The 12,329-nt window shown below is 45.7% G+C and overlaps 1 protein-coding gene across 1 annotated transcript in view; it reads right to left on the reverse strand.

Annotated features, from left to right (window-relative positions):
* Positions 1 to 4,322: 4,322 nt before the first annotated feature.
* Positions 4,323 to 12,329, reverse strand: part of Lamc1 (laminin subunit gamma 1) — a 120,841-nt gene continuing 112,834 nt past the window's right edge. Inside the window, exons 25-28 of the mRNA XM_005363873.3 lie at positions 11,918 to 12,117; positions 11,577 to 11,735; positions 8,951 to 9,050; positions 4,323 to 7,132 (exon numbers count right to left, since the gene is read on the reverse strand). Of these exons, the coding sequence (XP_005363930.1) occupies positions 6,876 to 7,132; positions 8,951 to 9,050; positions 11,577 to 11,735; positions 11,918 to 12,117 (716 nt within the window). The 3' untranslated portion in view covers positions 4,323 to 6,875. The remainder of the gene's footprint in view (positions 7,133 to 8,950; positions 9,051 to 11,576; positions 11,736 to 11,917; positions 12,118 to 12,329) is intronic.

Below are 12,329 nucleotides of genomic sequence, written 5' to 3' on the forward strand. Positions count from 1 at the left end.
AGGTATATGCGTGTATATGTGTGTCTGTGTGTAGGTATATGCGTGTATATGTGTGTCTGTGTGCAGGTATATGCGTGTATATGTGTGTCTGTGTATAAATGCATGCATGTATATGTGTGTCTGTGTAGGTATATGTGTGTATATGTGTGTCTATGTGCAGGTATATGCGTGTATGTGTGTCTGTGTAGGTATATGCGTGTATGTGTGTCTGTGTAGGTATATGCGTGTATTATGTGTGTCTGTGTGCAGGTATATGCGTGTATATGTGTGTCCATGTAGGTGCATATGTGTATATGTGTGTCTGTGTATAGATACATGCGTGTGAGTGCGGGAGCCACAGAGTACAGAAGACAGCACCAGAGCCCGGGCGGCTGTGGACCACCTGCCATGGGTCCTGGAAGCAAACGTGGGTTCTCGAGAGGAGCCGTGAGTGCTCTTAAACACTGAGCTTTTTCCCCAGATCCCTCATTGTTGAGTTGTTTATTTGTTTTTGTTTTTTTAAGACAGGATTTTGTTGTTGAGTTTTGCATTCGTTTAAGTGAAATGTCTTTTATTATTTCTGTTCCTATTGGATTTTTTAAAGAATAAAACAAACAAAACAAAACACAAAACACTCCAAACTAGTTTTTCTCATTGTAGAAATGACCAAGTCCAGAACTAGGTGAGGGAAAACACAAGATTTGTCCGCACTGTCTTTATGTGCCAGAAGGAAGAACACACACAGAATGGTGGGGGCTTCCAGAAAGATCACAGGAACTAGCTACAGGCTATTCCTGTGAAGGCCAAATCAGGGTCATTAAGAATCAAAATAATTATCAAGAACAGGAGTTAGCAACCTGACTAAAACAGAGCTAAAATAATGTAAATAAAGAAGGAAGAAGGAAGGCTTTTATGTCACAATAAACTATAAATTTACAAGCGTAGAAAAAGCAATGGCTTAGAAAAATCTCCATTTGGCAGCCATAGATGTACTAAAGTTGGTGGAACAAGTAGCAGCATGCACGTGCTCACACTCACACACACACGGACTCGGAACATTGCCTAGAAACACAAGTTGACCTTCCCATGATTCATTGGTATTCCTGTTGGTTTCCGATGACTGTCCCAGGGCTTCCCTACTCCTGCCTTCTCCAGCTCCTTGCTGGGGCTCACGTTCCTCGTCCTCCACCATCAAGGAAGGCCACACCGCTGGGAAGAGTCCCCCACAGATTGCCCCGACCCCCTTTCCTCCTTCTTCCACTGTAGGAACCTTTGTGACATCGCTGACACAAACGCCATGTGATAATGCCCAGATAACCCAAGGCACGTTCCTATCAACTTAATTACCTCAGTGATTTCAATTCCTCTCTGCCAGGTAACCTCAGGCACTCACTGATCCAAGGGGTTAAGAAGAGGGCATCTTTGTGGGACGTCCTTGTGCCTGGTGACATCTGAATAATGCGTGAGGATTAAATGGAATTTAATTAATTAATGCAGAATCTATGCCAGTGTCCCCATTCTAACAAGTCTGCTGGATTTATACGAGAATTGCTGTCACTGGGCAACATGCAGAGAAGTGTTGGATTTTGTGCTCTCAAATGATTCTGCTTTTCTTTCTCAAAGAATGCTTGAGAAATTGAAAGTACTGAAGAGGGAGGGTTAGGGCAAAGTGAGGTGTTAACATTTGGGGATTCCGAGAAGTCTGGCGTTTGGAGGGTTTATCTCACTTAACATTTTTCTCTAAGTCCATAATAGAAAGTTTTAAAAGCTTAGTCTTTCCTAAGTTAATTTTCTATATCTCATGACTACTTAACAAATCCCTGCATATTGTGACTGACATGGATATTTGGATGAAAAATTTTAAAACCTCATTTGGAAGTTCAGGGCATTGCAACACGTTGCAAAATAGACATTATATGTGATCTATAGTAACAAGCTATGCATTGGGAAATGGGCGGAAAATCAATTATATTGAATTGTATACACCTCTTGACTGTAACTTGGAATATAAATGTTGAATGTTCTTGTTTTCTATTTCAAACTCTATTCTTTAAAAATGGGCCTAGAAGAGAAAGACTGATATTTAAAAGTGCTTTAAAAAAAAAAAAAAGAGTCAGGTATGGCGGTGCACGCCTTTAATTTCAGCCTGTGAGTTTCCAGCCAGCCTGGTCTACAGACTAAGTTCCAGGGCAGCCAGAGCTATATAGTGAGACCTTATCTCAAACAAAAAAAAATATGTCAAACCCCACAAAAAAAAATAGGTAAACAAAAAACCCAACCCACACCTTAGCTAATAGTACTATACCAATCTTTGTTTTGGAGACAGTCTTGCTAAAATGGCCCAGGCTGGCCTAGAACTTGCTATGTAGCTATGTTTGTGGGTTGGCCACAAACTCCTGTGTGCTGGAATTACATGGTTTTATTGTTCTGAGCCCTAGGACTGCACATGCCCCATGCACTTGTGAGCCACCACATGGGTGCTGGGAATTGAACCCCAGTACTTTGCAAGTATAACGCATGCTCTTCACCACTGAGCCATCTCTCCAGCCCCATGAAGTCACTTTCTGAAACACAGGGTCCTGGAGATGCTTACAGAGCCCTGAGACCTGGGTGACAGTTCTTAACGCCTTGGGCCAGGCCTTCTGGTCTGGGCCGGCCCGCTGAGACAGCACTGCACGAAGCATGTAGCAAGGAGGGCATCAAGTCTCAGCACACACTCTCGCCATGCTGAACATGTAATCATGGAAATCACAGCTTGCCTCTTGAGGCTTTCTCTTGGGTGCTGGCTCAGCAGCCCAGAAGCTGTAATCCACCATTGGACAGCCCAGCTCTCAGACAGTCCTGTTCAGGCCAAGCTTCTGCTGACCCTGCACTAACCTCACACAGAGGCAATGTTGGGAAGAGAGCAGCATCCGTGGAAAAAGTGTCTGGGGGCACTGGAACCAGCAAAGAGGTTAAGAAAAGCCAAGACAGCCACCCTAGAGGTTTCCTCTCTCAATCAGACCCTGTGAATCAGAAGGGGGAGGCACACAACTATCCCAGCAAAGGCTAACTAGGGCCTCCAAAGCTTTCCCTGAGGACATCCAATTAGAAGAGCCCGCTGGTTCTTTACAGGGACCTTGCTATGACCAGTCTAGGACTGGAGGAAAGGAGGCATAGGACTCACAGGGATCCAGAGAGACAAGGAGGGAACTCAGGAGTTAAAGGGAGAACTTGCAGGCCCCAAGCCTTCCGGCCATTTCTGGCTCCAAAATGTCTCCCCTGGTCTCCAGTTGGAGATGGAGCTAGGTGCACACCTGTCCTGTTAATGTGGCCGGCTTTCTCTTCCCTTTTAGTCTGCCGTAAGCCTGAGAGCATTCCTCGTCTAGACACAGTTATGTATGGAAAGGCAGCTTCTCATACGCACTGCTACTCAAGTTCAGTCAATTAAAAGCAGCTGGCAGGCCTGTGGCCTATTTTATTTATGTGTGTGTTTGTGTGTGCATGCATTCCAGTATGTGAGTGCAAGTGAGTATGCGCACACGCGGAGGTCAGAGGTCAACTCTGGGTGCTGGTCCCTGCCCTCCACCTTGTCCGATACAGGCTCCCTTGTTCACCACTAATATGGAAGGCTAGTGGGTACAAGCTTCTGGGGATTCTCCTGTCTCTCCTCTCACTGTGGGGGCACAAAGATCACAGACGTATGCCCTGCTTTTGGAAGGTTCTAGAGATTCAACTCCAGACTTATGCTTCTACTGCAAGTGCTGTGCTCAGTGAGCCAAGGTCTCTCTGTAGCCCAGGCTGGCCTCAAAGCATCCTGCCTCGAGTGCTGGGATTGCAGACACGAGCCACCTCACTCGGGTTCTACTGCAGCTCATCTAGGCTCCTCAGCTGCGTCTCTGGTCTTGGGCCATGTCTGTGCTACAAGAGTTGAGTAACACCCAGTCTAGCTCTGTGAATAAAAACAAATTCTGGATGACAATGAAGATCACAATTTTAAGAAGTTAAAAAAAAACAAAAAAACAAAAAACCTCAAAACGTTGAGGCTAGTGGTCCAATCCTGTGACCCAGCTATTCAGGAGGCCGAGGCAGGAAGACCACAAGTTCAATGCCTAATTGGACTACAGGAAGACCCTGTCTTAAAGGATTAAAAAATTCTGGTAGTTTAGTTGGTAGAGAGTTTGCCTCGCACACTGTAAGACCTGAACTCAACCCCCAGTACAAATGAAAAGCAGACAGCACTGGCTGGTTCTCAAGAAGACACGGCAGTCCGAGGCGCTACGAGCAGTCGTCCGCCTGTTATAGCTTTTAATACATTTTATGTCCGCGCACCGCATTCAGGCCACACAAGATATAAAGGGTTACAAATATTCAGATTTTATTATAAATAAAATACTGTTTTCTTTTTTAAACATAGAAAAATGCCAAGTGTTGCGCTTTACTAACCTCCCGGAAGAGGAAGGCTGTGGAGATTAAGGCAAACCGCTAAAGTGAAGGCACACTTAAAAGGGCCACAGTTGGGTTTAAGAGGAAAATTCCATGGGGAAAAAAAAAATAAAACAATCTATTCTGTGTGACACCTGGCATTTTACAGCAGCCATCCTGTCAATTTTATTACATAAAATACAGATTACTGAAACTATACAATAAAACAATGGCCGTGCTGCAGGAGTGTAATAGGTATTATCTTGTAAATAACTTTCATTTTTAAAAATAAATTTCTGTTTAAAAATATACCACACAGAAGGAGAGGATGAACCAAACCAAACACTCCACCCACCATGGCCTAAGCCCTGCTGGAGTGGAGCTGACCCAACGGATGATGGTGGTCTGTTTCAGCCATTTTCCTGCAACTGTGACCAACATGCACCTGCTACGGTGGTGAGCACTTAATCAGAGGAACTAGCCAATCAGCAATGAACTTGGTGAGGAAGAGCCATGCCTCTGCTGTGGCAGAAAGACCTCGGAGGAGTGAGAGTGGAACCTCAGGGGTGCCAAGCCGAGCATTTTGGTGATCTCCGTATGCCCAACAGAGATGGAGACAGACTGAACAGAGTCTCCTCTCTGCCATCAGCTGCGCCTGGCACCCTAAAGTGCTCAGTCATTACATGCTCCCTACAAAACTGACCCATCCCACTCAGGAATGGGAGAGTCCCATCAGTAAAGTTTCCTAACTACTTTGCCCGGTCACCTGGTGGCTGCTCTGGGGCAGACATGGAGGACAGCATGAGCTACAGCTCAGATGATCAGGGCAACAGGGGAGAGCGCCTGAGTGCCCTCTTGGGTCTGGCTGTGGAGCTGAGCAGGCTGAGATTGCGGTCAGACAATGAAAGTGCTGCAAACACGAGGCAGAGGCAGAGGCAGAGCACAACACTGGGGAGCAGGGATGACTCAGGAGACCATGGGAAGGGAGGAGGTGTACAGGGTCCCTGTGCTAGCAAGAGGGAAATCTGAGCAAAGCTGTGAACTGACAGTGCCCTTCTGGGAGGCCTGGGAATATTTACATATATTCCTTACTCTATAATCATGATAAACAAAAACCATTCACACAAAAAAATATAAATTTCAAATAATTAATAGCACCAGTGTGTCAGATAATAGTTTCTTTCCCCCCCGCTACGCAAAGTACAAAATTGCATAGTGTTAAAGGCTATATATGAATCTCAGAGGCAGGAGGAAGGGGGCGTGTGGCAGGGACTGTCACAGTGTGGTCCTAAGAAAACCACAGAGCTGAGGATCTGAGGTTGAGAATCCTACTAGGAAATGCCACACAAGGTTCTTCCCGTTCTGTACAGAGAACAGTCTTAAGAGTGGGTGGAGCCACAAAGTGCAGGAACTGGATGGCGCTGGCAGTGGTGTGAAATACTGAGCGACAGCATTTGCCGCCAGGATCTGGCAAACAATGATGTATTTTGAAGAGTTCTAAATACAGAACACTAGAAAAAGAGAATTCGAGCTTAGGGGCAAACATTACACCTCCCTCCAACAGAGAAGAAGAGAGCACAGATGGAGTCCTAATGATACTGGTTACACCTCATGTTCCAGAAAATCTGGGGAGGAGGGAATCTGCTTTTCTTCCATTGGTCAAGATCTTAGAGACCAACTGTTTGACAGATAGCTTAACACTAATTCCAAGAATAACACACTAACAAAGCTTAAAGAATTAGGCTTGGAAAAAATTTTTTAGTGGTTATCACATCCCTGTTTCTTCTGCATCAAGTCCCATTTATAAAAATATCAAAAGCTATATAGTGTAGTGATGAGTGCAAGCTGCCCATCCAGACTTTGTATCAGCTGCCTATGGATTTGAAAATAGTTTATCTTCCTGGTCAATTCATACGGGACAGAATCCTAGGTGTCTTTGAGCCACCCTCTCCGGGAGACGGACACATAAGTGTACTCTTTCCCAGGACGGCTCAGTGTCCTACACTCAACAGCTAGGACTGGTGAATGGCTACCAACATCTGAATGACTGATACCTTTGGCACAGGATGTTTATTTCCTTTTGTTTAAAAGAGGAGGCTGAAGATGCGGAGGCAATTTCGTTATCCACAGACGGGGCATACTGGCCATCTCAACGCTATGATGAGGAGCCAAACATTTCCTTCATAGAAACATGAGAACGGAGATAGGTTCTGCTGGTGTTGAAAGGAGGGAAGGGGAGGGGTCTGCCTTGGCGTAAGGTTGCTGGGTAAAGGGCTGATGTGAATGGAAGAGACTTTATTAGGCCAAACCCTTTGTTCCTGGTTCAGGATGTTTAACCTGCTCCTCTTTAAACTCCGACTTTTTGTGTTCCCAAGGACAGTGATGGAGAGCAGCAGAGAGGTGAGGGGGTCTGAAAAGTATAATCTCTGTGTCAAGGCACTGTGGCCTCACGCGCTCCCCTTCCAGGGCAAAGCCTTGAGGCCCTCTCGTCACTAGGGCTTCTCAATGGACGGGGTGTTAAAGCAGCCGGACGGTAGGGTCTTCTTGATGTCCTCCAGGTTGTGAATGTCCTTTATGATCTCGTCTATGTCTCGGTTATAGTCCATGATGGCTGCCTCCTGCTTCCGGGCTTCATTCTCTAGGTCAGCCACCTTCCTGTCCAGATCGCTGACCTTCATTTCGTCCTTGGCTTTGTTCAGGGTGCCCTCGATCTCATTCAGTTTGTTAAGGTCCACGGTGTCCAGGTGTCCTGCAGAGTCAGGAAGGACACAAAGGAGAACAGGCTCATTCCTAGAGAACTTTGTCATAAACTAAGGCTAGCAGCTTCCCTGGCTCAAAGGTGCTGCGTGTGCTGTGTTCAAGGGTCTAAGCAGTGCTGGCCTGGCCAACAAGGGCAGGCAGAGTGGATCATTAATATTAGAACAGTTGTAGTTTTTTCCTTGAGAAAACTGGTTTTCACAGAATGTTTTACTTTTTAAATATTTATTATTATTATTTATTACTCTGTGTGTGTGTGCATGTGTGTCTGCATGAATGCCAAGGCACAGATGTGGAGGTCAGAAGACAACCTGCAGGAGTTGGTTCTCTCTCTCCACCATGTGGGTCCCAGGGACTGACCTCAGGTTGTCAGGCGCCTCAGCAAGTGCCTTACCCACTCCATCTCTTCAGCCCTCACAGAACGTTTTCTAAATGAACAGCTACCACATCTTAGACCCCGCATATGCTTACGAAGGCCATTTGGTAACACCCAATCCTCTTTGCCAGGCCATATGTGTAATCTGTGGGCCATTTCAGTATCATCAAAGAATATAAAAATCTCTAAGATAAAAGCATAAGTCCATAACTCCCAGGTTCCAGAGAAGATGCGCTGGTTTGGGGATCACTTCCTGTTTGTAAAAGTTAAGACACTACTAGGAAAATAGAAAATGGCAAATGGCCAAGGCTGAAATGCTGAGATAATGCCAGCAAAGCCTCAATCTAAACGCAGTAAAACAAATAAGATCCTTTTGAAAGATGATGCAGTCTCCTGAGACCAGTCTAGCTAGCTCACTGACTCTCAGACGACAGGAATTTATTGGCCCACCTAAAACCTAGGTGATAGAGCCAGCAATCTAGCTCCAGTCTCCCTGCTTGCAAAGCCTGCCTCTTCTCCCTTCTCTCTCTTTAGCTTACGTCCATTTTAGGGTCATTTGCCAGCACATAACTTATTATTGATCTTTGAGACAAATAAAATATTATTTGTCTTAAGAAAAAAAAAAACTAAACAAAACAGTGGCACACAAATTCCAGAACTCGGGAGGCAGAGGCAGCTGGATCTCTGAGTCTGAGGCCAGCTTGGTCTACAGAGTGAGTTCCAGAAACAGACACAGAGAAACCCTGTCTCGGAAAACAAACAACACAACACCAAACAATCCCCAGTCCTTCAAAATGGAGCCTGGTGACAATAGGCTGTGTGTCCTAAAAGGAGATCTGCCTCTACCAAACTAGACTAAAAGGAGGGTTCATTGTGTTTGTATTTCCATGGAAACCAAATAAAACAAAGTCTCTCTCTCTTTTAGTGTAAAAGTTCTCACTTTATCAAACTGTTCTCTGGTTGGCAATGGAGAGATTCTGAGCAATGGAGCATGGCTCTAAGAATTATTTATTCTACCATGGAGCCTTTCAAACCCCTTAAAGAACCCCACCAGCAGGGTGGACTAAGGGGAAATGGCTGTTTAATTGCACAATGAACCCTGGCCATAAATGACACCTCAGCTGGCAGCTCATCTTCAAATGTAAAGACCGTGGTGTCCTAGTCGGGGCAGCGTCTGGGGATGGCACCTAAAGCACCTGAGCTCAATGAGGCCGGATTCCTCTTCACTCTAGAGTTGGTGCCCAGCAATGCTGTGGTGTTGCAGCTGGCCCTAAACGGTGCTGCCAGGCAAGACGGTGGGTACAGCAGCCCTAACTGTGCAGGAGCTAAAGGAAACGTTAATTCGATGAGTTGAGGACTCCTTGTAAGCGGACTCAGACCCCAGAACGGCACAAAGCTCTGGGTGCCAGCAGGAGCGAGCCTTCCGTTACTTACCTAGCTGCTCCAGGAGGTCAGTCAGTTGGCCGAGGAGGCTGCTAACGGAGTTTTTGGCTTTTCTGGCATTGAGCTCAGCTTCCTGAGCAGCCTGTGAAGCCTGCGGGGAGAGTAAAAAGCATGACTACCCCTGACGCCATGTTTTCATCGTCTCTAAATATTTCCCTTAATGAGGCAGCAGGCCTATTTTCAGATGTGTCCCCCTTTCCAAGTGCTGAGTCACAGACCCTCTGCAGGTTTTGGGGTGGTGTTTTTCTTCAGGTGGAAGATGTTACTTCTACTGTATGGAATAATCAGAATTCCTATGTTTTTTGTTTGTTTGTTTGTTTTTTGTTTTGGACAGTCTTGCTGTGTAACCTAAGCTGGTCTCAAATATAAGATTCTCCTGTCTCTGCCTTCCGAGTGCTGGACTGTAGGTATATACTCCTACGCCTGGCTGCCCTTCCTGACATATGCATTCAAAAGAATGATGCTATCTCATTTTCTCACTCCCCCCACTCCAGAATACCTAAGGCAAACACATGATAAAATGCATTAGGTAGAATTAGGTTATTTTTAAAGTACAGATTGAGTACAGGAACACAATGTGGATACTCTTAGGTACCTGATTATTCAGAGATGTCCTATTCTTGAGAGTTTTCATAAGCAAAGCAAGGCTTTTCTGAAAATTCTCTGTCAACTACACACACACATGGAATACAATGGATATTTTCAAAGTCAACCAAAGGTAAATACATTTGGGAAAGTTCCATGAAACCTGAACAAACACACTGGGCATGAGTCACAGGAAGCAGCGGTGGAAAAGGAAGCTTCTACGCGTCAGAAAGCAGATGCTCTCACCAACAAAGCCAACAGCAGAGAAAAGAGCTTTGCATGCCCCACCAGGAATTATTGTTCCTTGTTTTGGGGTCAAAACAAAGCAAACATTTAGGGATAAAAACAATGTGAAAATTTAAAAAAAAATAAAAAAGCTTTCACAAAGAAATTATTAACTCAGTTCAAATCGCAGCTGCTCTCAGGGAGCCGCATGGGCTTCTGGACGGTTCTTGGACTGGGACACAGGATTCTGCTGTTTAACCTGTGGCCTTTGGTGTCTTCCAGAAAGAACCACAATCCTTCTGGTTGAAGAAAATATTAAACCCAGGCAATACTCACTGAATGGTGGACTTTCAAAACTACATAAATACAAAAGGGATAGCGTATGAGGGCATGGCTTACTGATCCCAAGAAGTTATGTACCAAAACTAACAAAAGTGGATTCTCTTTCTGCTCTTTGAATTAAACCCATATTCCTTTTTGGAACTCATAAATATGTATTCGCTACTTTTTTCAACATGCTTTAAATACAATGCTTCCATCAAGATGGCTGAAAGGGTAGGCTGCCAATAAGTTTGATGACCCGAGTTCTAGGCCCCAAATCCACATGGTGGAGGAAAGAACTAACTCCCACAAGCTGTCCTGGGACAGCCGCATGTGTTACAGAGTGCACGCATGCACACACATGGAATAAATAAGTATATTTTAAAAAGAGAAGCCATAGAGAAACATTGATGTTTGCTTCATGGTAATTTCCATTTGAGCCTCATTTTTACATTAAAAATTGCAGGATAATCAAGCACAAAGTTTAAAAACTCAGCTGTTTTAGTCAGTCACGGTGATGCATAACTTTAATCCCAGCAGGCAGGAGACAGAAACAGGAAGATCTCTATGAGTTCAAGGCCATCCTGGTCTATAGGGAGAGCTCTAGGTCAGTCAAGGCTACACAGGGAGACCACCCTGACTCATAAAACAAAACCCAAAGCTCAGCTGGGTGCATAGAGAGGGGTCACCTCACCAGACCTTGTATTTGTCCTTTCCATCTCAAGGTAAAAATGACCCACAGCAAAAGGCCCTGTTTTGGGGGCCTCTTCCTGACACAGCAAGGGTGAGAGCAAACAAGCTGACGATGTTCACTGACCCAGTGGACACAACTCAAAACAGCCCCGTAAGTCCTTTCTAATGCAAAACAGAACACCGAATGAAGAAAAATAGCCCCTCATTCTCCCGTGTACCAGTCAGTCACAAAACCACTCTGCCACAGTGGCCTGCTGTGCGCAGGCACCACAGACAGTGTGCAAGGGAAGCGGGTGTGAGGCTGGTGTGAGGCTGGTGTGCTTCAGTGCAGTGGCTGAGAGTGTTCCTCAAATGCCTTGTAGAAGAACCTGGTCTCTGCCCCTAGTGAGCAAGCAGCTGGGAGGACTTAGGAAGGAACTGGCTTTTCGCTGCATTCTCCTTTTAAAACAATTTTAATTTTATCCCGTGTATGAATCACCTACTCAGCCACATTAAACACACACACACACACACACAAACACACACATGGCTTTTTTTTTTTTAAGTGTTCTAAAACTCCAGCTGTGAGGGAAATGTTTTGCTTCTAACTGAGTGGTTTGGGGACAGGGCAATTGTGCAACACCAATACCTGGCAGAGGAGCCAAATTCTTTGTCTTCTACATAAGCTACTGACCCAATTCCTGACCAGAAAATGCAATGCAAACCCGAAGTTCACATGGAAAAGGCGTTGTTGGGGGTCTCTCCCAGTGAGCATCCTCCCCTCTGCCTCTGAACAACAACAGGGAGCTCTTACCATCCCCGCCATCATCATGTCCTGGTCGGCATCGTCTTGTTTCCTCTTCAGCTCATTTTCTGCTTCCTCCAGTTGCCTCAACATAATGTTCACCTCATTATCCAGATCCGTCACTTCTGCAAAGGTTCTCTCGGCGTCGGCCTTGGTGCCGGTGGCATTCTAGTCACAGAAGGAACTGCTGACCAAAGCAAACCAAAGACCCCAGAGCCACCTTCCCTTTCCTAGAGTGCCTCCTACTCCCTTCTGTAATCTGTTTTGCAGAAAACAAACTCTGCGCGGACTCAGGGGTCTAGAGAGCATGAGATGTGTGAGCAGGGGCTGGTGAAGAGGGAAGCGCTCACCTTCTGCACGGCGCTGGCGATCCTCTCTGCCTCGTGGGCTTTGGTTTTGGCCTCCGTGGCATCGGCTGCAGCATTGCCCAGGGCCAGCTGTGCCTCCCGTGTCTTCTCATTGGCCTCAGCTATGGTCCGGTTGATGGCGGGAATCCTCCTGAGAGCCTCCTCTGCAGCTGTCTTGTTATCATTCACACGTCTATCAAAATCTAAAAAGGAGTTCAAGGCACACATTTGAATTAAACTGCCAAAAAGAATACAGAACTGCAATTGGATTTTGTTTTCTATGCAGCAAACATCTGTTGGGGAAACAAAGAATAACAACTGGAGATGAACCTCAGAGAGCACAGAACACACCTATCCCTGTGCAGAGGGTTCACGAGGACAGAACACACCTATCCCTGTGCAGAGGGTTCACGAG

The sequence above is a fragment of the Microtus ochrogaster genome, assembly GCF_000317375.1.
Source record: "Microtus ochrogaster isolate Prairie Vole_2 chromosome 6 unlocalized genomic scaffold, MicOch1.0 chr6_random_2, whole genome shotgun sequence".
Classification (NCBI taxonomy): domain Eukaryota; kingdom Metazoa; phylum Chordata; class Mammalia; order Rodentia; family Cricetidae; genus Microtus; species Microtus ochrogaster.